At 39.0% G+C, this 26,927-nt stretch overlaps 3 protein-coding genes across 6 annotated transcripts; 1 reads left to right on the forward strand and 2 right to left on the reverse strand.

Moving 5' to 3' along the window:
- Positions 1 to 823: 823 nt before the first annotated feature.
- Positions 824 to 26,915, forward strand: LOC135484237 (symplekin-like). The gene is made up of 27 exons (XM_064765526.1): positions 824 to 1,006; positions 1,581 to 1,649; positions 2,049 to 2,102; positions 2,559 to 2,632; positions 3,004 to 3,130; positions 3,703 to 3,809; positions 4,111 to 4,174; positions 4,381 to 4,532; positions 4,787 to 4,884; positions 5,239 to 5,393; positions 6,046 to 6,321; positions 6,513 to 6,674; positions 18,925 to 18,994; positions 19,345 to 19,524; positions 19,895 to 19,981; positions 20,214 to 20,409; positions 20,750 to 20,831; positions 21,168 to 21,350; positions 21,574 to 21,746; positions 21,975 to 22,153; positions 22,389 to 22,489; positions 22,702 to 22,789; positions 23,144 to 23,248; positions 23,524 to 23,711; positions 23,924 to 24,175; positions 24,450 to 25,118; positions 25,408 to 26,915. The coding sequence occupies exons 1-27, from the start codon at positions 917 to 919 to the stop codon at positions 25,504 to 25,506; spliced, it is 4,080 nt and encodes a 1,359-aa protein (XP_064621596.1). The 5' UTR covers positions 824 to 916; the 3' UTR covers positions 25,507 to 26,915.
- On the reverse strand, positions 7,107 to 9,154 carry LOC135484238 (beta-1,3-galactosyltransferase 1-like). Its single transcript, XM_064765527.1, has 2 exons — positions 9,032 to 9,154; positions 7,107 to 8,615 (listed from the first exon to the last, which is right to left on the reverse strand). The coding sequence occupies exon 2, from the start codon at positions 8,597 to 8,599 to the stop codon at positions 7,259 to 7,261; it is 1,341 nt and encodes a 446-aa protein (XP_064621597.1). The 5' UTR covers positions 8,600 to 8,615; positions 9,032 to 9,154; the 3' UTR covers positions 7,107 to 7,258.
- LOC135484239 (beta-1,3-galactosyltransferase 5-like) lies at positions 10,290 to 15,608 on the reverse strand. 4 transcript variants are annotated; one of them, XM_064765529.1, is made up of 2 exons: positions 15,568 to 15,608; positions 10,290 to 12,492 (listed from the first exon to the last, which is right to left on the reverse strand). In XM_064765529.1, exon 2 carries the CDS (start codon positions 12,285 to 12,287, stop codon positions 11,187 to 11,189), a length of 1,101 nt encoding a protein of 366 aa, XP_064621599.1. In that variant the 5' UTR covers positions 12,288 to 12,492; positions 15,568 to 15,608; the 3' UTR covers positions 10,290 to 11,186. The 4 variants fall into 4 exon arrangements, with proteins under 4 accessions (XP_064621599.1, XP_064621601.1, XP_064621600.1 ...); XM_064765531.1 differs by lacking the exon at positions 15,568 to 15,608 and adding an exon at positions 15,292 to 15,311; XM_064765530.1 differs by lacking the exon at positions 15,568 to 15,608 and adding an exon at positions 14,589 to 14,761.
- Positions 26,916 to 26,927: the final 12 nt, after the last annotated feature.

A 26,927-nucleotide genomic window follows, 5' to 3' on the forward strand; every position in this document is an offset into this window, starting at 1 on the left:
CGCTGTAGTATGTTCCGAGCATTATCCGTGAGTTTTATGAAAAAAGTTTTCTAATAAAAAAGATGTATTTTTGCATAAAGAATACAATACAATACATGCAAGATATAAATAAGTAAACATTAAAAAAGTACTGCTCTCTTGGAGAGCGAACATAATGAAATCCTTACAACAGGGGATAAAAGTTAGTGAACAGTTCCCATTGAATGATTTATCAACAGTATGAATCTATATCCCTCAGATGACCACATTAACTTGAGTTCCCATTGAATGGTTTATCACCAGTATGAATCCACATCCCTCAGATGACCACATTAATTTGAGTTCCCACTGCATATGGTGTATCCATCACCTACGTCCCTCAGATGCCCACATTAACTTGAGTTCCCATTGGATGGTTGGGTGGTACATTTCACGTTCAAAAGTACATGCCCAGCAAGTAAGCAACATTGAAGGAGTAAGTAGGCCTATGTATCGAGTGAAATGGCCTGGTGTTGTCAGGATGGTAAGCAACTTGAAATGCACATTGCAGCTACCTGCAATTATAATAACTGCTCCCAAGACCGTGAATGCCTTGGTCAATACACTACACACGTGCGCACTCCCGCGTTATGGACTAATAGCAAGATAAAGCTTAGACAGTGGCGCCCCTATTGGGAAACAAGGCAAGTGGGTGTTCAAAAGTCATGTGCGTTGTAAGGAAAGAAATCAGCGCCTCTAGTGTCAAGAGTTGCAGCCATACACCAATGGCATGAATGGTGGCGTCACCTGTTATTACTAGAAGAACTCCGACATCCCTCAATCATGTCAATGTGTACATCGAAGATGTAACAAATCGCTGAAAATTCAGCATGATAAAAAATCCTTTTGTCAAATAAAGCATAATTTCTGCTGATAAAAGCAATAAATTGAAATAAATATGGCTGCAGAAAGTAGAAGATGTACTGCTTCGCAGTTCTTTCAGGACGAAGAAGCAGCAACTTTAGAGGGAATGAGCATATATGACCGGGTACTTGTCCCAACGAATCTGAAAATGAAATGTATTGATTCTCACAGCACACAGCACGCAGCACACAACCGACTATGCACATACTTGCACATTTAGCTGCGTTCATTTTTCTAATGTTGTTCCGCTACCGTTCTTCTTGCGTAGCGGATTCATCATTAATTCTTTGTATTGGTGGTATCTGGACCTACAGGTCCTAAAGATGATGATGCACAATGTCGTCTTTATAGCCGCCTAGACAGTATGCGAAAATAAATTTCGGCCATTTTTGTAGGCACATTTTCACACGCAGCGCGAGTTAACCATGACATAAAAGACATGTTTTAAATCAAATCGTCACCAAAAGTTTTCAATCGCTTGAATAAGGTTGTGCAATTTTACTTTCATACCATGGTTATGGTAAACAAACGTTGCCTGTGAAAAGGGTCGTTTCAAAATGGCCAAAACGTTGTTTTCCCAGGGTGTCTATTGCAGGTGAAATTTATTTGCAGACATTGGACGCAGTACATGAGAATGTTAGCAGCAGTCGCCACTGACTGGCCACAAACGAACATATCAGTTGAACTTTATTTTCCAGGTGGTTGATCTCCTCAATCAAGCCTCACTGATGCAAAAGGATGCACAGAAGTTGAACAACTTGAAACAGGTAAGGATGTTGTCACTGCCAAGTTATTGACATTGTAATCTGCCATCCTCATCTTCAGCAGTGATTCAAAAATATAAGAAAGAAAATCAACATTAAAATGCTTGGTGTGGACTGTGAAGGTAAATTTTTAGGCTTCAAGTTTCATAAAAGGATGATGATGAAGCTTTTAAAAACACATTCTAGTTCCTTGTCTGAAACAGGTCAAGGACACTTTATAAATGTAAAATAATTAGTGTTTAGATCAGATCAGGTAAATATTTAGAATTAGATTTGAATAAAACTGTTATTAAAAATACAAAGATATTGTTTGATACGGTAATGCAAATGCAGAGTGCTATTGATTTTCCAGGATTTAGTGCTTGCAACAATATGATGTGTTGGTATACTATGCTTTTTCAGGTGCAAGAGTTGATAATCAGAAAAGATCCAAACTTATTAGACAACTTCTTAGATGTGAGTATTTGTTAGTGCCTTGCATTTCTCTTTGAAATGATGGGAGGCTGCAATATCTTCCAATGACATAAATGAAGTAACTATTGAGTCTGTAAAGTAGATTTGGCATGATTAGTAGTATATGAACTGCAGCTGAAGTCGAAATTAAAAAAACTTTTCCCATGTCATTGCAATCAAGGATGATTTTCCCCAAGTACCTTTTGGGAGCACTAGAGTAATTCAGTAATTGTTTTCATGATGCTGAACTAAGTTGAATGTGAAACCCTGAGCAGGTGCCATTTTGACCTGATCCCACATTGGACTGCATAGACTTTCAGTCTATTGAAGAATTCAATGGAAAAGAAATTGATTTCTCAACAAAATGGTGCATTATCTTCGGACACTTTTAAAATCAACTTCACTCTTCAGGAAAAAAACACAAGTTTTTCCACTTGATGTGATTTGTTGACTTTGCAGGAGATGCTAGCATTCCAGACTGACAAATCTGTAGATGTTAAGAAGTTTATTGTATGCTTTATGGAGGAAGCATGGTAAGTTCAATGGTGCCAGGAACTTGCTAGAGTTCACAAGCATAAGTTTTGGACATGTTGCTAGCTGAGAAGCAAAGTAATTAGTGGTAAAAGAATGGGACAAACAAAATCTTTCAATATATTAATTTCAACATGACCCAGCTATCTGAGACTTGAATTGATTTTGCTATTTGTATCGTTCGAAATGCTATGGTTAAGTTACCAGGGGTAGGTTGACTTTCCCGGGTTGTTTAGAGGCTACAGAGGCTGTGTTATGGGGTGTGACAGACACTGGATCCATGGTGACAATCTCAAGCATGCACTAATGCATGCCATTTATAGACTAAAGTCCACGGACTAGAATAATGGGATATTGTGATTTTTCTTTTCAGCAAAGTTGATAATGAAGTACTTTATAAAGTGATCGGTAATCTAAACATGTTGTTAGAGGATGAGAATGTGAACGTCCAGAAAAGGGTGATCTTGTCAATGACGCAGCTCTATAAGATCGCTCTTCAGGTATGTTCATCATGAGTTCCACCCTAAGTTTACCTGAAACACCTAGCCATTTGCATTTGCATATGGTTCATGCCAATGATCAGAGAGATACTATGTGTAATGGAAAACAGATTAGGCAAGCAAGTGATCTAGTGTCCTGATGATGAGATGACGACTGGTCTTTATAACATGTAGGGATGAATATTTGTTCAGCTTTCTGTTTTAAGGGCACATATATTATCCCTCCTTTAAAAATATTCCACAGAAGTGCATTTTCCTTCAATAAAAGGTCAAGCTGAGCACAATGACCATTGCTTTACAGAAAGACTTATCAAATTATTCTTATCATTGCTGTATTGCAATAAAGAAAGAGGTTCTGTTGTGTTCAATTAGAATTGCCATTTGTCCCTAATTGGTGTTTTGAGGACAAAGTCACAACCAGAATAAGGATAAGTTTCCTTTAAGGGTTCAGGTTTTTCCACTTTAAATCTATGTATAACTTCATTAAATCAAATTTAAAGATCATTGGAGAAGGTTAATATTTCTCTTTTCCAAAACATGAATATCATTCAAGTTTTTATTTATTGATTTAGTGGGTGGTAAGATCTAAAGCAGTCTCTGACCTGATGATTCAGACATGGCACTACATCTGTAAGATGAAGGACAAGATAATTTCAATGTTGGAATCTGAAAATGATGGGTAAGAATTTGTTACCACAACCAAACGGCTGTAGTGCAAGCCAAGAAGTGAACTTTGCGAAGGATTACTGCATAATGACTGAGACAAGCATTCTCTAGGCAAACATTGAGAAAAAAGTTAAGATGTCAGACTCTGCAGCCTGCTCCGTATCTGTCGTCGTTTTAAGATGCGAGTTCTCTCATTAGTTGACCTATTTACCACTCACACCAATTGTTGTTTTCCCTCTTTATTCACATACATGTACTCATTTCTGTTTGAAAGATATTGTTCAATGCTTATTTTGTTTAATTGTCATTTTCAGAATTCGAACGCATGCTGTTAAATTTGTAGAAACAGTGATAATCACCTTATCAGAAAAAACAGAGGTAAGTTTTTATCAAGCGCCTTATTACTGGATTCACTTGGCTTAGGTATAATCCATATTTTTGTTTGCTGGCTCGAGAATCTTGTCTCTCGTGCTGAGTTTAATTGGTTAAGCGCTGGCAACAAAATCCTGGTCATTCTTTGATGGCAGACAGCTTGCAACTGGAGACTAAATTCACCATTTAACCTTTCCCAACTTCCGTCACAGGATTCTGATGTGCCCCAAAAATATGAAAACAACATAAGTTTAGATCAAATACCACCTGATCATCGGACTATTGACATCAAGAAAATGGAGAGGGAGGGTGTCAAAGCATTTGAGACCTTGTTAGACTTTGAAGCCTCGGCCCATATATCAAGGTACGTTTCCAGTCTTAGTTTGATAAAGATGTTGGGTATACATTTTGATATTAATATTATTGACTTTCTGACTTGTTTTATGAAAGTATTTCTTTTTAAAAAGCTAAAATTGCCTAAATACATGTAGCTGTTTTTTGGTTGGCTGGCACCTTTTTATTACACTTTAAAATACAGGTGACATGACATGTTAGCATTACCAAGCCTTATGATGTTCCCTGCGCTGTGTATTATGACATATTCCTCCTCTCTTCCAGTGTAAATCTCATCACCACCATGAGTTCCTTGACAATGATAGGCAAGCAGAGACCCCAATTTATTGCAAAGGTCATACAAGGATTTGAATCTTTACATGGTAAGCACTGCTATTCGGAACACATTTTTCAATGAACAACTTGCAGATATGGTTTGAACTACATGTTTTTATATGAGCAAAAATCTATTTGTTAGTAAAGTTCGTCTTAAAAGTTTCTTGAAAGTCAATGGGGTTGCACAAGCTTGTCCCAGCTGTCCTAGATGTACTGGTTGTAACCAATTTTTCATTGCCACATGTACTGAAAATGCTTGATAATAGGAGTTGGCATTAATAAATTGTGTGATCTTCTGTGTTGTGTCAGGATCTGCCGAAATCTATATTCATAATCATTGACGCATTGAAGACAACAGATCTAGGGAACTATTTTGGTAAAAATGTATATCTTCTTCACAGTGAACCTGCCTCCAACTCTGGCCAAGTCTCAGGTGAGCAGTGTCAGGAAGAACCTCAAGATGCAGCTCCTCCAGTTATTGAAACACCCAGGTTCATATGACTTCAGGACACATATTACAACATTACTTACGGATCTTGGGGCAACCAATGCTGAGGTAAGTAGCATGCTATTCTTTTCACCCTAGCTGGTCATAGTAAATCTTGTTTACTCTGTCATCTTAAATGAAAAGACAAGCCAGATTTGGCTCATCAGGCAATTTTTATTTTCAAACTCCGGTCTCTGTATTCCAAGCACCTAGCAAGTTACCCTTCCTTTTAAATCTAGCTGGTGGCTAACCAACTGACGCTTTGGAAAGAGCTATTTGGGGGCCCCAATCTTTTGATTTTGTGGCATTTATGTGGCAGACGCCACTAGATCATCGCTCGTACTTTTGATCGCCCATTTTTTAATTGATTAGTATCATGGCCCAGTGATTCATTCACACAGACTGTCATGTGGTATACCTGTTGTTAAGACATGGAATAATTCTTCTGCCGAGTGATATGGACCTTGGTAAGGGACATTTGACCAAGTCACATTTTGATACTTTATCGCATTGGGCCGATAAATATTTAATATTTCCTGAGCAAGCAGTAGAGCTAGGTAATTGATAGATGCCGGTAGTTTTTACAGACTTTCTAGAAGGTAGTGGCCCATCAACATAATGCTCTGTCAAATTGGCTTCAGATGAGGAGCCATTGGTGACCGTTGCAACTTATTTGTTGAATTCTGATGCAATCAATATACTTAATTGTATGTACATGTAGGTCATGAAAGCTCTGCCAAAGGTTGACGAACGGAAAAGAAAAATGGATGATCAGGAACCGTCTTCGTCAAATGCCAACAAAAAACAGAAAGTGGACGTGCCACCTTCTGCTATGGATGATGAAGATATCGTTCCCATATCGCAGAGTAAATCTAAGCAACCTGAATCAAAGATAGAGATCAAACAAGTCAAGCTCTCTCCTATTGATGTGACAACAGAGGACATCATGCCAAAGCTGACACCTGAAAATGTGGCTGATCTTGTTCTAGTTAGCATGGTAAGTCAGTGGATTTATTTGCATAATACACTTATCAAAAATAAGAGAAATACTTTCATAGGTCTCTGCCAGTGATTTAGTCAACTTGTTCAAAGGGTGCAGGGTTAAAGCAGGCCTTCTTCTTCAGTCCTCAAGAAAATGTCTACAGCAGTGTTATCTATGATTGGAGAGAATTGTCATGTTTCTTGCAGGTAATGTTGCCAGAAACGATGCCTCCAACTTTCCAGGCTACATACACACCTATTGCAGCTGCCGGTACCGATGGTCAGATCAGTCACATGGCCAGGCTTTTGGCCAATCAGTTCCATGCTGTTGGATTGGGGAAGGGCACGGAGCTGGCCAGTAAAGAAGAGGTAGGTGTTGTATTGTCGCGCACTGTACCTTTCTTGGTTGTAATAAAGGGACTGTCACATATGTAAATAAAGAAACAACATGGACTCCTCACTCACAAGGACAGATATTTGTCTAAAATAGGTTTGCCAAGAATTCCCACAAAATCTTTACATATCGTTTAGATTTAAATCCAGATTTTGTTCAAGGTCACTTGGCAACCTTTACCTTTTTGTCGTTGACATGTCCTGAATTCTTTTAAAACTTGTGAAGACTTTATAAGATGGCAGCACTTCTCTGTAGGAAGGAAATCATTATCTGACCTGAACCAGAGCCAAAGTGGGTCACGATCAGTGTACTTTGGGATTTCAGGAATTGGTTGCTTCGAGGAAATGTTTCCACAGTATTGAACATTTCAAAACAATATTACTTAATAAATATTTATTTTAGTTCTTCAACAATAATACTTTTTTTACAAATTACATGTGTTATGAAAATTTACAGCTGCAGTGTGCTTCAGTGTTAATGTACTGTCTTTATAACCTGAGACTGTTTTACATTGTGGTGACAGGATGAACAGATCATTAAAAAATGGTCAAAACATATCTCATAGCCTGTGAGTTTTGCTAGTCCATTGTGAGTCTTGACCAAAAGAATGTCTTGACCGTCTTCGCAGTTTTGAATATTTCAGCCGTGGTACTATGTTAAATTCTCTGCCTCGTAATCTTTTGAGATAAGAGCGGTAGCAAAATATTACCATGATACATATTGTTAAACTAAGTGAAATGACAATAAGTGTTGTTTTTGTGACTGGTACCTGTTGTGAAATGCACGTCCCAATGTAATTGTCATCTGTGGTGAGTCTTGTCAGTCTTATTATTTCGGTGTGATCGACGTAATGGGACATGATGACCCAGCTTAGGTAGTCACAGTCATTGATGAAGCGAGATTCTAAACCGATCTGTTCATTGTGTATGTACGATATATTCAAGGCATTGCGGCACATGCCAGATATGTATACATCTTCTAAATACAGAAATGGCACATGGGGGGTAATCTGTACAATATCCTGAAGAGCACTTTGTGACATTATGTACCCCTGACCTGAGCAGTACATTGGATAAAATTGCTCATTGTATTCTGATTCTTTTGTATACCATTTTGATGTCTTGTTGCGTATTGGACGACTTGTGAAACAATTCCCTGTAACAAAACGTTTTTTTGGATCTAACCTATTTAAAAACTGCATTAACCAGCCTATTCTGATAAACGTATCATCATCAGCTTTCATGATATACTGGGCTTTCCCGCAGTTCTCGGCAGCCCACTTTAAACCCATGACACTTTTATATGTTAAGTTTCTGTAGGAGTCATAAAATGAACCCTGAATTATGTCGTGGTGCAGTGAATTTTCTAGAATCAGATTCTTAGTCTTCTCAGAATCAGTTAATCCAAATAAAAACACTGTTTTGATTGTCGTTCCATTAATTTTTTGTCCTCCCCAAGTATTCCGGATAGCATCTCGCTGTGCTTTATTCTCCGGCCGAGACCCCACAAGAATTAACAATGTCGGGTGACCGTCTTCAAGACCACAAGCTCCTGGGTTGTTGATAAGCAATTGTGGATTGAATTGAAAGCAGTTTTTACAACGGAGTGGTTTGACATGTTTTACTCCTTTTTTATAGAGTATATCATCTCTAGCCTCCTCAATGCTGCTTCCTACATGTATTTCTGTCTTCGCATAGATATAAAAGCCACAAATAATTGCCCATGCCATTGCTACACAAGCTGCTCCTATAACAATTTTCCATTTTCTTGATCCACATTTTGAACGTGGCTTTTGACACTGCATGACAACAGTGCAGTACTTTGGTTCTTCATCATCCCCACAACAGTTGATTGTTGAGTCAGGATGGTTTTTCATGGTATACTTGCTGCAGTCTCCCATTTTGTCTCAATTTGACCTGAAATATAAGAAACAGGTTTTGTTATTAAAGTAGATCATGCTTCTGAATCTGAAGGAGCTTGCTTTCTAGTCTTGGATGAATAGTATTAAGTGTGTCTTTCAGCTTGTTATTGGAATTGATATCAGACCAACTAGCTGAACTGGCCCACCAAGCTCACTGGCCTGATATAGATGTGCATGTATGTAAACAGGATATTTTGGCCAATCATATCAGAGGACTCTGTCCACAGGTTACCGGTCTTCCACTGTGTTGAGGCATACAGATCCTCCAATCGTGCCAGGACACTTCATGCCTGGAATAGAACCCCGCCCAGGAGCAGTTAGATTCCCATTCCTGAAGCTTTTCGGAAGAGGCCTCTTTTATATCAGGTTTGTGATGGAAATGACTGAAAAAAAGTAGAAAAATCAACCTACCTCAGTAATATAATTGTCCAATTTTGTATCATGTGCTTTCTTATTGGACTCCGCTGCTTCTCTACTCAAATTAACCCAAAGAGGGATTTCCTAGCCTTCTTGTTAACTAGTTTTTATGCGTCACTCATGTGGTTCAAAGTTGAAGTGTTTGAGTCACAGACACAGAAGTACAATGTGTTTCATCGACACTTATCATCAAGGGACCATCTTAGGATAGGTTGATGCCATGAAACACTGAGTGTGTTCAGCTGCTCCCCCAACCTGCTCCTTATCCTAAAATAGACAACAAGGATGCCATATTTGCATCAAGAATTTGGCTGCTGATGCGAAGTCACCTTTTTTTTCTAGACAATGGTTGTTTTCTTATGTAGCATCAAGCAATTTTGAGATTGTCCCCAAGTTGGTCATTGAGTTTGGTCCTTCAAAGATAACCATATCAGGTCATTTTGCTTTTACTCTATTTTCCCAGATCTCCAGTTGATGAATCAGGCACAGAGTCCAAACATGGCCATTGAGGTCACATTATTTGAGATGTACATCTGCCTAGCCGCAAGTGACGTGCTTTCCATGTTTAATCAGTCATGTGTTCCCTGATGGTTAATAAGACTATCTTATCATCTCCTGATATAAAAATGATACACTCAATTTGGTTGATTATTTTATGTCTGTCCAAACACATTATTGGGTCATGAAGGCAGTGAAATAGAACGACGGTGAAATCACATTTCTGACCTATCACAAGCAAGTCTAGTGTCGACTGTGACCATACTTGTTGGAACCAACCACTATAGTGCAACTCGTGCCAAGAAAATATGTTATTAACAATACACCGAAGTTATGCGATATCCGGTTCTGCCATGGTAGCAAAAATGGAAAAACTAATGGCTGATCCCTCATAGCACGAGTAGTTAAGTTAACCATAGCATTCATCCTGGGCTATCAGTCTGCTGGGAGATGTCCTTAAACCAAATTTTTGGTCTCCAGTATCGATCTTGTCAGAGTGTTATCTTCCCTCCTTTGCAATATTCTTGTATCTGTCATCTCGGATGGCAGCACGTCCATCATGGTTGAAATGATTCAAAATTTCAATTTCCTCTAGGTAATAATCTGTTCGTTCAGGCTTGTTATCAGTATATCCTTTCCATGTTACTCTGGCATTGTCACATGAATTGAAACTGAAATGGATTACTTTTGCGAGATATGATGATCTTAATAAAAAGTGATCATTTATTTGTTGGGAAATAATCAACATGATGCATTTTCACATAACAAAAAACAATGTTTATTTAACATTTTAATCGAGAAAAAGATAAACACATTCCTTATACATGTACATGTAGTAGATGAAAAAATGCTACTTTACAATGACGTTTTCTGTCGGAGTAGGTCTTTGAGTAGGTATTTCCAGTGTTTTGACTTGACTACTCAAATGTCTAATGTCACGGAATTAGCCCTCCCACCAGGCACCCACCTCTGTGTTTGACAAGTCTAAGCTAGAAAAAACACTGATCTGCATGTGCTGAAGGAAAATCACGAATACACTTGCATTGTGAAAGTAAATGAACAAGTCGTTCTACTGTGTGATGGTGTTTACATCATGCAATGCAAAAGCATGGAACCACTTCCAAAGCCTTTATACCATGCTTTCCTCCTTTGGTTGTTGTTTTTACCTCACTACCTGAGGATTTATTGCTTTACAGCATCTTGCAGCATGCCTGCCGCTTTCGTTGTGTGTGTGTAAAAATAGAAAAGAGTGTCAGTGACGCTGTATACCTTTAATAGAAAGTGGCTTGATTTCTCTAGGTTATACCAATACCATTCCTACCCTTTGTACATATGTGTCTAACAAATATGTACTTCCCAGCATGGCGCTACATTTTATCATAATCTCATAATTCAATTCATAATTCAATTTTAGGGTTTTAAAGAAGTATTAATTATAGTCCATATATAGGGGGTACCTTCAGGAACAGACAATTTCTGTTTTGGGTCTTTTTAAACATGTTAAAAATCTCTCGGACCAGGCATTTTTCTCTTGAAAGCAACATTGGTTATCCATGTTTTTTTGGTGGTAGAACCAAGCACCAGGGTCCTATTATTGTGTCCAAGACAAGTGTTAGCTTATTTTGTGAAGGGCAAAGGTGACCAAGTTCTGTTAAGTCTGATGCAATAATGAACTTTTGTTGTTTTGTTTCCTTTTGTTTGCATAGACGTATCCTAAAGAAAATATAAACATTGATATGAGTAAGATAAAGAAACAACGCAAACCCAGTCGATATAAACAGGAAACTGGATATTTTGCACCAGACTGGTTTTCATTTTCGGTTATATTCCATAATGCCTCCATGGAATGATGTTTGCACTGATGTATAACTTTAACATCTGTCCGTATGTCACATTCATCCACGTCATGAATACTGCTCTCTATAAACCCACTTATATGGGTATGAGGCAACTGAAGAAGGTTAGCACACATCCCGGTGATGAAAATATCCTCAATCCAGAATGACGGAACATTGTGAGCTACTTTAATGATACTAGTGGCAGTTTTCAGTGAGATCACATACCCTAACCCAATACAGTACGTTGGGTAAAATGCGTATGGGTATTCTGCCTCACTTGTTGCCCATTTCCCTGTACTGATTCGTCTACCCCTGAAGCAGTATCCCCCAACAAAATCCTCATTCTCTGGGATGGTTTCCAAGAATCCCACTAACTTGTGCACGTTCACGAAACAGTCCGAATCAGTTTTTAGAACGAATTTAGCACCACGACAGAACTCCTGTACCCAACGCAATCCCATCAATGATTTTCTTGTCAGATTACGATAGTCATCTATGAAGTCTGCTTGGACTAGATCGTTGTGGCGTTTATGCTCATCTTTCAATTTTCCATCTATATTTTTGCCATTATTGTTCAAACCAAGCAAGAATACAGTCTGTATCGACTTATTCTTGATATGTTTTACTCTTGCCCATGTTTTGCGGATGTTCTCTCGCCCTTTGAAATCGGATGGTTTGCTGAAAACAATTATGATTAAAAATGTGTCCTCCTGAATGACACAGGCGTCTGTGGTCCGCATCACATGTTTAAAAGTAAGTGGAAAGCAGTTGTCACATTTCAAAGGAGTGACTTGATATATTCCATTTAAATAGAGAATATCGTCAAAAGCACCAAATGCAAATAGTGTTATTCCAAGCACCAGTCCTCCAACTAGACACAGACGCAGGCACCGTGGTGAGGGTCGGTGACACATTCCTTCTAATATTGTTGTGTTCAGTATATTGATATTCCTTATCCCATCCTACAAATATTTCATTACAGAGTAAGTTATAACGTCGTTGCTGAAAATCTCTTCTAAGTTGCTGGTGGTGTGTTTCCTGTAATTTTGATTAGGAATAGGAGTTCACTTTTGTCATCCTCAATCTTCTTAGATGACATCTATTGGGCTGGCATACAATCTGGAAGAAAGGAAAAAAACACAGCATCATCATCAAAAATATCAATCACATTTAAAGAAAAGAGTTGCACTTCCTGATTTCGCTTTCCTTTTTTCTGAAGAAGAAAAGAAACAACAAAACACTTGTTCCAAACTTAACTGTTGAAAGGCAAGCGTACATGTACACATTCATACCCTAGACGATGCAAAGCAAAAATATCGAATGAATAATGACATGCAATATGATACATTGATTTTGTCCTTTCAGCTTCACTAAGTGACAAGCGGCATTTGCTGACCATCATTTGTAAGTTCCAATTGATCAAGTTGAGGCTGCAGGCAATGAGGGCTACCAAATGAGGGCTACCTCCTGCATGCATGTAGCGTCTACTTGAATCTATGTATTGGCCAGAAAATCTGATGCCTGAAAATTGAAATTAAAGCTGCATTGTTATACTGATGGTATAATTACACATCCAAATCATGAATAGTTTTTAGGGCAAAATGCATTATTCTAATTGATACCCGCATTCATTCATCTATTAGTCTGAAATTATGCATTGTTGTGCGGTGTATAACTCTGCCAATGAGACCATCATGGTGACCAATATTGCTGATAGAAATCTATGAATTATAATCACCCATCGCAAGAGCAGAGAAAAGCCATGTTGGAAACTTAAAGGGGATTTCGCATGACCAATGTTTCAGCTAACTTTTTACAATTTCTCAGGTGGTGAAATTGAATCTTCTCATTTCTTTCTGTTTATAAGTCCGGCGCAGATAAGTTAGCAAGATACTGCCAGATAAACATGCAGACAATAGCATTGTTGGTAGTTGGCTTTAACATGCAGTAGTTGTCTTTGTTTACTCACAACTTCCAGTAATAACGTGGTGCAGAACCCTTATCATGAATGTTGAGTGGCTTCAATATTCATAATTTTGTCTGTTCAGCCTACATGTTCTGTCCGCTCTGTGCAGGTTTGTATTAGATAATGGTTGCTTCTGCGTGCACTACAGTGTGTAGGATCAGGAAGCTAATTACAATTCCTTGATTCAGTATTGTTGCTTGATAACAAAACAGCCGATACATTACCGTGTCAGTGTTATTTCAGATTTTCCAATAACATCCGATTTCATGCTACCGGTTCACCTGACAAGTGGGACTCCCAATGGCAAGATATCCTGTGTTAAGCTCAGTCCTGACATCTCTTAGTTGGATGGATATTCTGCCTTTGAGTCTTTTGACAGATGAAATTAGCTGCCGTGTTTTAAGCACAGAATTATGTAAATGATGAATGGTTGCAGCTACATGTACAGTAGAACCTCTCTATTGAGGACATCTTCAGGACTGACAAGTGCTGTCCTTAGTAGGGAGGTGTCCTGATTAGAGAGGTCAAATTGAATGGAAACAACCAATTTGGTACCAAAACTAGTGCCCTTAATAGAGAGGTTGTCCTTAATAGAGAGGTGTCCGCTAAGGGAGGTTCCACTGCACATGTACTTTTACTGTCATGTACCAGTAAGAGATTTCCCAGCTGGTTGATGAACATAGATGCACCCATTAGAGAGGGTGTCTTGATTACAGTGTGTTTGCTTAGTGAGGTTTCACTGTAATAGGAGATGGAACAGGCTTTGTCTCATGTTGGAGTGGAGATCTATAATCATCGTTGCAGTTTAACAGCAACACAACCTACAGTGCAGTGCTTTTCTGGCTCCAAACAGCTCAACCTGTAGTGTAACTGTTTCGTTGTGCTATGTATTACTATCAGAATGACTCATTGTAATTTGTACAGTTTAACTAAAACAAAACAACGCATTATTTCTCGAGAATATCTTAGAACATGCAAAATGAAAGAACGACATAAAATCATTCCCGAGTATGACGACGTATACGTACCATTTTCCTCTGCTAATATGCCACGATGTAGAGTGGCGCTTGAGACATGTATGAATTCGTCAAATATGAATATAATTGGATTGTATCCTCACCATCTGGCCTGCCTGCATCTGGGATTACACTGAACTCTCCATCACTACGCATATAAATCTCATTGAACCACTCAATGATGAATTCTGAAAAAAGTCCTTGAGAGCACGGTCACATGTGCATCTTCTTACCATGTACATTGCCTATTGATCACTGCTTCCATAACGATGAGAAGGCTGTATCTTTGAGTCAGCCTTGCCAGCAGTGCACCAATCTCTCTCTGAAAAGTTGCTGTGCTCTTGTACTATAGCATGCAGTCTGCTGAGTGATTGGTTTTTGAATATAATCTGTGTTGTTCAGCTGTGTCTGGTTGCTCTGGTGCTCCGTCTGGACTATGGGCCTACGCCGTTTGTTAAATATTTTGAATTTGTAATTGAATTTTTAAATGTCTAATTGCAGAAATACGTACTGAATACAAATTTCAACATTGCCATTGTGTAGACTGATATACAAATACCATGAATACCAAGTTTAAACAAATTCGAATTTGCTGATGGATGCATAATATCACCAGGATATTGAGTGTGGGCACTAAGGAAGGAACTTGTCACCCTCTCTCATTATTGAGGGTCCTTATCTCCTCATCAACTGAATTTGTTGTCCATAAGGATTGTGCAATTAGACTGGCAGGGCATCTATAATAGCTTACAATATTCATAATCCATACCTTGAGGACTTTTGAGAGAAAGTTTGAGAGAAAAATCCTCAATATGAGTTTTGTTAATGCATAAGCACTCATCTTCAACAGAATGTTAAAAAAATGCAGACAGTGATAGGGACTTATGGCGTTATGAACAAAAAATTACTTATGTAATCTGGAAGAAATCCACACACCTTGGATCAGTGATGAGAAGAAAACGCTTCCTTTCAGTTTCTGCAAAGAATCGGAATGCTGTAATGAGAATAACCAAGTTATGTTTTATTGTATTCCTTGTACTGGTATGGTTGTCTGGTTACCTTGGTAACTTGCTAAACGTCTTATTGCACCACTATTAATGACCTTTGGGAAGAAGTGTGATGATGGTATGTTGGACAAGGCATGTTCATCATCAGCTGAAAGTACAATGACGATAATGTGTATGAAAAAAGTATCAAAACGGGAATACTTGCCACAACTGTGAGGATAATATGAATCGTGGGGCAACCACTTGACTGACGTCATTATAATGTCAAGAAAATCAATGAGAATAAGATGTCTGACCCCAAAACCTTGGAGGCTAATCTGACCTCATACGGACAGAGGCACTCATCCTTTTATGGACATGGCCTTGATGATATATTTGATGTAACACTTTAACATTTCAACTGTATTTATGCATTAACCACTAAATTTTGGCAGCAAACATGATATTTGGTCGACTGCTATTGAAAAGGAGAAAGATCACCAACCAGCTTCATGTACATGAGATTGCGTATTTGATGGATATATTTTTAAATGATGAGAGAGAAGTCCAGCTTTCAGTTTTTCTGAAAGATTGTGTGAATTGCTGGGAATATATGGATCAAAAATTGTCCACCGTCGAGTGAAAGTTACAGACCTCACAATAAGAATGTTTGAAATCCCACCCTGACAAAGCCGCTAAGAATTCTTGTGGCTGCCTGTCTGCTGCTACATGACAAGACATTTTATTGTCATGCAGACAGAGGAAGCATCTCCCATGAGATATTGCATGATAGAAATGAGAGTTATGAGGGGTAGAGGCATTGCGAATCATATGAATCATAGCTTGGATATGAACCATTCTCTCTCTGGGGCACTGGGTTCCAAGTGGAGAATGTGCATATACTAATACGTGTCTAATGGTAGCTAAGAGTTCCTGTGTCGTAGGTGCTGTAGTGTACATCACGAAGTGCATCCAAACACTTGCTGGATTGGTAGTGCCTTCTTTACAGAGGCTCTGAAACTATCAGTAGTGCCGACTTTATCTCGGGACACACTTCCTTTATAACAGAACACTTTGTCAAGGAATCTCTTAAATAATATGCAGGCTTTATCAATCTCACCTTAGAGTCACCAATTCTCATAAATCATGGTCTGAAAAGGATTTTTATGCGAATAATCATTTGTTCAACCTGACTGCAAATACTTGTTGTATTCCACTCCGATGCACAGAATGATGCGTTGTTTAGATGTGGTGCCCATCCATCACGGAATATGAAGCCAATTAGCAGTGCCAATTCAGCAGCAATTGATCAACTACTTTAATGTGCTGCCATTAACAATGTGGAAAGATATGATACAGGCAGTGTCCATTTGGCACAAGTACTTGAGCAGTGTTTTTGGCTCACCGTAGGGGAGTCTATGTAATACCGCAGTGTCCGTCGTCCGTCGTCCGTCGTCCGTCGTCCGTCGTCGTATCCTATTTCAAAAACAGTGGCACGTTTCTTAACCGCTAGGGCTATGAACTTGAAACTTTGTACACAGCACCCCCTAGGTCAGGTGACCTCTGACACTGAATTTCGGTCCGATCTGATTCTCAACTTGGCCACCAGGGGGCCAAATGTCGATATCTAAAAAGTGTGATATCTCGCTTATTAGTGACTTGTTTTCGATGAAACTTGTGTTGTAGGTACTCATAGCAAATATACATCTTATATCGTACGGGTTTTTAATTTGACCTACTTTTTAAGTTCACAGAGGTCATATGGCATAAATTGGCCGTTAGAGTGTAAACTATGGCACGTTTCTTAACCACTAAAGCTATGAACTTGAAACTTAGTACATATAACCCGCTATATCACATAGCCTCTGGTGCTGAATTTCAGTTTGATCTGATTCTCAACTTTGCCACCAGGGGGCCAAAAGTGGAAATCTAAAAAGTGTTATATCTCGCTTATAAGTGAATTATTTTCGATAAAATTTTCATGGTAGGTACTCTTAGGAAGAATACATCACATATCTTACGGGTTTTTAATTTGACCTACTTTTCAAGGTCACAGAGGTCATATGGCGTAAATTGGTCGTTAGAGTGTAAACTATGGCACGTTTCTTAACCACTAAAGCTATGAACTTGAAACTTGGTACATATAACCCCCTATATCACATAGCCTCTGGTGCTGAATTTCAGTTTGATCTGATTCTCAACTTTGCCACCAGGGGGCCAAAAGTGGATATCTAAAAAGTGTGATATCTCGCTTATAAGTGACTTGTTTTCGATAAAATTTTTATGGTAGGTACTCTTAGGAAGAATACATCACATGTCTTACGGGTTTTCAATTTGACCTACTTTTCAAGGTCACAGAGGTCATATGGCGTAAATTGGCCGTTAGAGTGTAAACTATGGCACATTTCTTAACCAGTAAAGTTATGAACTTGAAACTTGGTGCATATAACCCCCTACATCAGATAACCTTTGATGCCGAATTTTGGCCTGATCTGATTCTTTATTCGGCCACCAGGGGGCCATAATGGAAAAAGGAAGAAGTGCAATATCTTGCTTATTTGAGTGAATTGTTTTCGATAAAATTTTTATGGCAGGGACTTCTAGCAAGGATACACCACATGTCCTAGGATTTTTGGATTTGACCTCCTTTTCTAGGTCACAGAGGTCAAATGGCGTAAATTGGCCATTAGAGTGTAACTATGGCACGTTTCTTAACTGCTGAAGCTATGAACTTGAAAGTTGGTACATGTAACCCCCTACATCAGATAATCTCTGACACCGAATTTTGGCCTGATCTGATTCTTGATTTGGCCACCAGGGGGTCAAAACTGAAAAGGTAGGACGTGCAATATCTCGCTTATTAATGACTTTTTTTCAATGAATTTTTTATTGCAGGGACTCTTAGCAATCACACGATATTGATCTTGTTGATGTCATAGACAATTATTGGTTGGATCATAAACTTATATATACTGCCCTGTCTTATTACTTGACATCAATACACATCTAAAAAAAGTCTTCATGCCTGATTGTGTTCACCATATTCACCTCTAAACTAAGCATGATCCTGCCTACTAAAAGATGTATACGGTGAGCACAATGGCCCCTGGCCGTTTCATTGATGAATAGAGTCTTCACCATGGACCACACGCTCAGAAATATGCAGTCCATGTGATTGTTGAGGTCGGAGTGTGTGTTGTCAAGGTAACCAGACTGGGCTGTTATCTTTTCTGCCATGTTGATATTATTCTGCTTCTTTATTTACTCCGCATACTAAAATCGTTTGGCTCATGGACTGCAGATTTTTATAACAATTTAATCTAAAACCACTTAGAATTTCGCTGTTGTAGGAAGGTGACAAATTAGAGAAGCCACAGACACACAGTGTTCTGCATGTTGAGCTGTTTCTCATTTTAGTGATGCGACTACTGTAAACCCTTTTATCCTATCCTTTCATTTTTTCATCCTTTCAAGGTATTTGAATTTCAGTTGTGCTGACATCAGATGCGTATCTGGCAAATATCCATTGAGCATGCATTAAACATCATGTTCTTAATATTTCTGTCTATTTCTCCTCCTGCAGGCTGTCCAGGATGCTTACGATGAGGAGGAGGAGGATGTTGCCAGACAATCTTCTATACAGACACTCGTTGGTGAGTTGAATACTACTCTGTTGCCTCTTCCTTGAAGTAAACTGTTAAGCAGAGTTACCTCTGCCCTGTGCCTTTCCCAGGACAACCATTGGTTGTCTGGAGTCTTTCTCCACTGCCTGTGATTTTACACTGCTCAACAATTTTTCCATGACTGCGGCAGAGACTTCTTATCATTCTCTACAGATCTTCCCCAAGTGTTGTAGGATCTTTACTACAATAGAGTATGGGTCTAAAACTATTTATTATTTTGGGTATTAAAGTTGTCAACTGCATAGGGGATTTCCATGACTTACGGTTCTGCCATCTGTACCAACCATTCTGATCTATATATTGACATCATCTTTCTGCAGGGGGTTCTATCCACCGTGTTGACAAGCCAGAGGCCCGATTACCCGTATCCTCATCTCAGAGCACTTCATCCAGGAAAGGCATCAAGCAGTTCAAACTCTCCTTAGTAACAAGACCCATGGATCCAGCAATGAGGGAAGAGTTTGCCCTCGATGCTTATCAGCGGATCCTTGCTGCTGAAAGTGAGTTTGCATGTGCAGGTTGTAATGCCAGTTTGGTCTCCTGGGCTATCATGAATGCCTTGACAAGCTGGGCTGGTGTGCTGGTTGCTCCTGGACAAACAAACATTTGTGGATCTCTGTTGAATTCTAATGAAATTATTTGCTAGCATAAAATAGAAGTACAGCATTTTGTGCAGCTCTGTAACTAATTTTATTTTGTGTAAAAAACTAATGCAGATTCAGAACAATCACCTTTTAAAACTTGGAGCTTGAATTTGATGCCCTTGAAAGAGGGTAGGGCTCTTTGATTAACCTTTGCAGCCCAACATTTCATTTGTATATTCAGTTCAAGATGTGTAGAGTCTAGATATTGGCTTCTTGTTTTTTTAAGAGAACTGTGGTGTTGGGAATGCCAGTATGGTTAGATCGAAAGTTCTTAGTAGTCTCGCTGCCATGATGGGACTAAGGTTCAAGGAAGGTAAGACCCTAATTTCACCATGCAAGCTGTTTTTTGGGAGTATGGCTCCAGTGCAAGAAATGCGAGAATACAGCAATTGATGAATGATACATAGAAGTGAGGTAATACACAAAAGTGAAAAGTACTGATGCCTTGCTGATTGGCCAGACAATTAAACGTTGGTGGTAAAACTGGTTGATACTGAGTATAGATCAAACATATGTTGAGTTGATCTTTTTTGCTTTTTTGACAGCCTTGCTGGACTACATATTTGCTGATTTACGGAATCGTACAGATCTTGCATTTGATTGGCTGTATCAAGAATACTCCAACAGACAAGGTTACATTATTCAGTCAGTCGATCCGAATTGGCAAAAGATCACGAGTTACGATGAATGTCTGACTCGTCTGCTGAGTGGACTCCTTGAAAGGCCTGATCAGAGAGAGGGGTAAGGGACCGATAAGCATTTGTACCTACATTCTGCATAAAGAACATGAAGAATGGTGCTATATTCATGCTAGGGCTGACGAAAAATGGATCTCTGGAGATTCTCCTGTTGAATGGCTCTGGCATTTCCAATAACATTATCATTAAAGGCGTAGATGTCATTCTTTGTAATGCGTAACATCTCCTTGCCTCAAAGCAGGTATTGAAGTTTAAGAGGAGTTTTAAAACTGATTAAATCATGCAACCAACATTCAGAGAGAATTTGGCGTAATATATTATTTGCAGGAATGAAACTACAGAAAAACAACAGTCATTCTAATGTCTGCTTTGTACTTTCGAAGGTTATTCAGTAGACTGCTTCTTGAAGCACCGAGGTTAACAGCAAATGCCATTGGAGTGTTAAAGCAGTACTGCCAAGATGAGGTGAGTGACATGTCATTTACCAACTGGTTCTTTTGTAAACTGTCTCTTTCCCTGACCTGAGATTTAGAACCAAATGCTGAAACAGAGTTCCGTCCTCAGTCCAAATGTCAATATAAAGGAGTTTACTTCACAGAATCCGTTAGGCCTTTGGTATAATTTGTATTCCGTATAACAGCAATGTTTATAGGAATGCACTTGACTGTACATAGATCAGAGCCAGAGGTAAAAAATGTATTAAACATTTTTGCTTTATGTGTATATATATATTTTATTTATGTGTATGTTATTGCATTTTGGACAATGTCCTAAAATAGATTCCACAATGCTGTTTTCCAGACTCGTATATACCTGGGAATGTCCACACTTAAGGAATTGATATTGAAAAGACCAACTCACAAGGTGGAGCTCCTTAACCTGTTACTCGAATTCGCAGCAAATGAAAACCCTGAGGTGCGAAACAATGCGATGAGAATGATTAAAGTTCTGCATGAGAGGCAGGAGATGGAATCATTTATTGAGGTATGTTTTAGAGTTATTCATTCCTAACGGTGTCCTGTGCTGCTTGTGTGCCTCCACAATATGGGAAGATTTGAATCAGAAGTAATTACTGAAAGAGAAACTAATTTATGCATGGTCAATAAATCGACTTTCTATTTGAGTATATTTCTTGATAAGATGGCAATTTTGTACAATGCCCCTGATTGTGAACATAAATTTGATGTAAGTATTCTTTACTTTTCAGAGACATGCTCAAATGCTTCTGAAAGATTTACTCATGCCTGCTCCTACTGCCGAAATTTTCCACAAGCGTTCATCAGGGATGGAGACACAAGATGCCTGGACAGAAGAGTCAATCAAAATATGCCTTTATCTTTACCTTGGCTTGATGCCTATCAATCATAAATTAATACACGAGTGAGTAAAAAGAGAAAGGTTGATTTTAAGTCATTTCATGGTTTCTCTTTTAAAGATAATGAGCCCTGCTAAATTGGTGAATGAGAAGTGGACTTCCGTCAACAGTCATGTTAACACCATCGTAGTCCATCGAATCGTTGATTAAAATGCTGTCTTTTGTTTGAGTGTAATATACTAAAACCTTTTAAAAAAAAACTACATGTAATGAAGTGCACACTTGACTTCCAGATTAGCTGCAATCTATACGTCAACGTCTGCTGATGTGAAGCGCATCATCCTGCGTGTGCTTGAAGCTCCCGTCAAGGGGATGGGGATGGACTCACCCGAACTCCTCCTCCTTGTGGAGAACTGTCCTAAAGGTGCTGAGACATTAGTCACAAGGATTATTCATATTCTCACGGACAAAGGTAGGAGTGAGTTTTCAGGAATCCATCCATTCCTCTATTTTTGCCAAGTTCTGCGTGAACAGAGAATGTACTCCTAAATAGGTAATGAGAATGGTTAAGGTATAGAACATTTGGTCATTCCAAGGCAATCACACATTCAGAGGTGATGGAAGCATAGGAGCACACAGTGAACGTCCTAATAGGAAGTACTAAGTTACAGTAAAAGGTTTATAATCAATTGGTGTTCTCGTTTTAGCTGTGCCATCGCCTGAACTTGTCGACCGAGTCCGTGATCTGTATCACAAAAGGGTAGCAGATGTCCGATTCCTCATACCAGTGCTCAATGGTCTCTCTAAGGTAACGCATATTTCATTAAAAAACCTTTGTGTTATTGGAGATATCCAACATGTTAAAGTTTTATTGTGAAATTTACATTAAGTTTACAGGAAATGGTCAAATTGGTCTAGGAAATACTTCTGAGACCTTTTACCATTTGCGTTGAGTACTGTTTTTATTGCTGTAGCTATGCGCACTGCAGTTAAAATCTTACCCATTCACTACTTTTGCAGAAAGAAGTTATTGCAGCTTTACCAAGATTAATCAAGCTCAATCCTAATGTTGTGAAAGAAGTGTTCAATCGGTTATTAGGCGGGCATGGTAAGTTGTGTATGTTCTGTTCACCTAATTCAAGATATTTGTATGAAGAGTTAAGGAAGGAATCCAACAGTGAAACAGTTCATACAAGAATTTAAGGCATTCCATTTGGGTCGGGTCATTGTACAGGTTTAATACTGGTATATTTGATGCAATTACACTACTAAACCTTCTGAAGCACCCCTTGATATTTCGACCACAGTCAATCAGTAATTTGCCCATTGCCCAATACTTCTGGTAGACTTGATTGTCATTGATCCTCAGTTCTCAATTCCCTGAATGAATTGAGAATTAAGCATCCACCAACACGTGTTACTTGTGTATAAGTTGTTCTCATGGTGACCTGTTGTTTTTCAGGGGATTCCAGTGTTGGATATGCCAGCCCTCTCAACCCAGCGGAGTTGCTGGTTGCCCTTCACAATATTGATCCTCTCAAATGTGACATGAAAACTATCATCAAAGGTAGGCTTTGATTGCTCTATATCTGAGCTCTTCAAAAGTGTGTAAAGTTAACTCGTTACCAAAGTATTGTGTTTGTTTTTTTATTTTTGTATTCATAGACAACAGTGTTTACCAATACATTACTGATGCATTGTGGTACAGGTTCTATTGAGAGTATGTCACTGCCTCAGATACAGCTCATTGACTTCCTTGATTTCAAGACTGCCAAGTTTTGTCTGATGCAAATTTGGCAAGAGATTTTATTTTGTATTTCATTAATATTTTCCTTTTTGCAGCAACTAACTTGTGCTTTGCTGAGAAGACAGTCTACACGCAGGAGGTTCTAGCTGTGGTCATGCAGCAGTTGATGGAGCAGAATCCACTGCCAGTTTTACTCATGAGAACTGTCATTCAAGCCTTGGCCATGTACCCAAGACTTGTTGGATTCACAATGAATATTTTACAAAGACTAATAATAAAAGAGGTGAGAATGACCTTTTATACTGTTCTTCTTCTAATCATGTTGAACTGAATCAATTTCCGTGTGGGACAAAGTTAGTCATTTCAATATATGAATAACAAGTTTTTTATGCTTTATATTTATCAAGCCTAGCATGTTATGTGCTGTACTAGAGAGTTTGTGTGAGGTGATACAGAACCCCAAATATGATTTTAATTTCTATGTCAATCTTTCAGGTTTGGACTCAAAAGAAGGTGTGGGAAGGTTTTATCAAGTGTTGTCAGCGAACACGGCCACAATCCTTTGTGGTTCTTCTTCAGTTGCCTGCAGCCCAACTGAGCAACGTGTTTGAGACGTGCCCCGAGATGAAGGAGCCCCTCCATCAGCATGTACTCTCATTGGCACCTAATCAACGTGCTCATCTGCCTAGGCCTGTCCTGGCTGTTTTAGAAAATCGAAACATGGAGGAAATGGAGATCAGACAAGAGGTAGGGTAATGCTGGTTTTAATCGCTCTTATAGAGCTTGACCTGGTTGCTCTAACATGTTGATATGTCACTATCTTGGCATCCTTTTAATAACATGGCATGATCTCTGTTCGATATGCCCAATGTAATGTACAATGACTACGTGTAACTTCTTGTGAACAACCAGGCTCTGTGGTATTAAAATCTGCTGTCAAATAAGGGATACTGAGTGAAAGTATTGTTAATGGACTGGTGTGGAAACCTTTGTCGGTTACTTTTCGATTCTCTATTTATAGGCTGAAATCGAGAATATACAACCAAGAGATCTCAATTCTGAGGCAACACGTTTTGTGGTACACCAGCCGAAACTTTCCATTCCTTCAACTCCTCCAATATCGACCATCACTCATCCATCGATGCCCAAAATGGAAGTCCAAGATCACTTAAGAGCACCTACTGGTCAAAGTCCAGTTGCACGCCAACAGGTTTCAACAATATCAACCATTGGTCAACCGAGTCCTGATTTGCAAAATGTCACAACAATTCAGACTGTTCAAACAATCCAACCCGTTCCTCAGGCTGTTCATCAGCCAACTGTTCAAATGGAAGAACCTATAGAAATCGATGAGAAGGTGCCTGAACCAGTACCAGTGCCAGTGGAGCCAGAGAAAGTGTCAGCGCAACATAATCTAGCTGTGAGAACCATCCAGCAAGTCCCTGGACCCAAGAGGTCTGTACCCATGGCTAAACCAATCCAGTCGCTATCTGGACGGGCGTCGCAGTCCAGCTCCCCAATGAGATCGGGTTCTGAGTCTGAATCGCCAGCCCCCCTGATTATCCCCGATTCGCCGAAACCAGATGAATCAGCTGTGAAAGAAACAGCGATGGAGGTAGCGGAGCCTGAAAAAGGTTCAGTCGATGAAAAGGAAGTAGAAATTATTGAGGAGATGGAAACCACAGAAAAGGTATGCATTTGTGTCTTATTCTTGTTTTCGATAAATTTTGTGAGCAATTGAGTTACTGTCATCTAGTTTTTGCCAAGACTGCATTTGTCTCCGAGGAACTACCTGTTAGAATGAAAACCCTGGAGGTAAAAGACACAAAGTATAGAGGTTGGTAGAAATTTGGTTGGCATCACTACAATTCGAGAAGGTTGGACAAGTTTTTTCTGTCAAGCACCCAATTAGTGCCGTCTGTCAGCAGATAAGAAGTTTTAAAGCTAATTTCATATTTCATTTTATTCCTTTCTTTCAGGAAGTTGAACCCGAACCAAAGAAACGTGGCCGAAAGAAGGCCTCGGCAACGCCAACGTCCGCTAGGAGTACAAGAAGTACCAGAAGTTCCAAGAAATAAGGAAGATGCAATTGGCTATCAATTAGCATTCGCTCGCACAAGATATATTCCAGTCATCTATTTATGGCTGTACTACATATAAACCAGGCCTATGTCGCTATAAGGCCCAGCAAACAAACAAATGTTGTTGGTGTGACCAGCAACAAAAATTGTTAGTTTGCGGTGGCTATCACAGGTGCCTGCGAAAAGAAGCCTCGATCGCACTGGCCTGCGAGTAGTATCAATGCCAGCTTTTATTTGTTGGACCTGCAGACAAGAGATCCTCTTGTCCCATGTAGCGGCGATTGTAAATGCGGCGACAAGAAATACTTGTTTGCTGTCTTTTCTTCCTTTCTTGATCCCCAGAGCTATTAAAGAACTTCCTTATAAAGTGGTGAATGCAACTGCATGTTCATTTTCACATCTACATGTCTGTACATGTAGACCCTTGTGAAGGGCATTGGTTCGAACAGATGATCAAGTTAGAGTGCTTGGTGAAACAATCGCAGTGGAAATTCTTAAGTCCTTATCAAATTATGGTGTGATTTGTTAGTGTTTTCTTCTGTACATTTTGTTTTGTGTCAGTTTTTCTTCTGGTCTTTTGTGCTAGTTGACATAAGGCTGAGTTTACAGAGATATCATGTTATAGGTCAAGTCTCGTATTTCATTTATGAACAGCAATTTTCAAAAGGACACATGAAATCAACGTAGACACAACTTTGAAAATAACTTTCTTAGTTCAGACAGAACCCCTGACTTTCATGTAAACCCAGGCTTGAATAATGAAAAATAAGAGAACATGTAAACCTATGTTTTACGTTCTACGAGCACTATCTGTCTTCACACTGACGTTAGGGTGTTATATGTAAAAGGTGATTGGATAAATAAATTGTGCAATGCATGAATTTTTCCAGCTGCTTCGTCTGAAGTGAGATTTCAGACATCTTTACTAAATCAAGACCAAATCTTGGGTAATGACTTTGTCACAACCTAACTTAAGTTGGTGATATATTGTCTCTTCTTCTATTTGAGGAACCAATGATTTGGTGAGCTTTTATTGTGTATGGTCCCAATGTTGCTGGATGTATGTGTATGTGGTAAAGGTTTGGGAGCTTTTTCTTTATTATGTATGTCACGACCTGTGTGGAAGCTAATACAAAAACAAAAGGTCTCGGAGTTTCTAAATGTGACCATTTTCGTTCAGTGCGAGTTTAAAGAAAGAAATCAATCATGAAGAACGAATGTTATGTGCTCATAGCAAATTTTCCAAGACAAGTGAAGGGTTGTCACAGCTGTACACATCAAAAACTGTTATGTTCAGTTTATATCTAGGACACAACACCTGCAGTGTTGCTATTGATGCTGCAGCATATTTTGTAAATCTTCATGGTTGTAATGAACTCTACATGGAATAAATGGAATATTGTTTATACTGTGCTTTT

The sequence above is a fragment of the Lineus longissimus genome, chromosome 3 (assembly GCF_910592395.1).
Source record: "Lineus longissimus chromosome 3, tnLinLong1.2, whole genome shotgun sequence".
In the NCBI taxonomy this organism is placed as follows: Eukaryota; Metazoa; Nemertea; class Pilidiophora; order Heteronemertea; family Lineidae; genus Lineus; species Lineus longissimus.

Coding starts and splice junctions, on each gene's coding strand:
- LOC135484237 (XM_064765526.1), top strand. CDS start 917: ATGGCTGCAGAAAGTAGAAGATGTACTGCTTCGCAGTTCTTTCAGGAC. Junction 6,322..6,512: donor ATCTTGTTCTAGTTAGCATG/GTAAGTCAGTGG, acceptor TGTTTCTTGCAG/GTAATGTTGCCAGAAACGAT. Junction 24,176..24,449: donor AAATGGAGATCAGACAAGAG/GTAGGGTAATGC, acceptor CTCTATTTATAG/GCTGAAATCGAGAATATACA.
- LOC135484238 (XM_064765527.1), bottom strand. CDS start 8,599: ATGGGAGACTGCAGCAAGTATACCATGAAAAACCATCCTGACTCAACA.
- LOC135484239 (XM_064765529.1), bottom strand. CDS start 12,287: ATGTGTCACCGACCCTCACCACGGTGCCTGCGTCTGTGTCTAGTTGGA.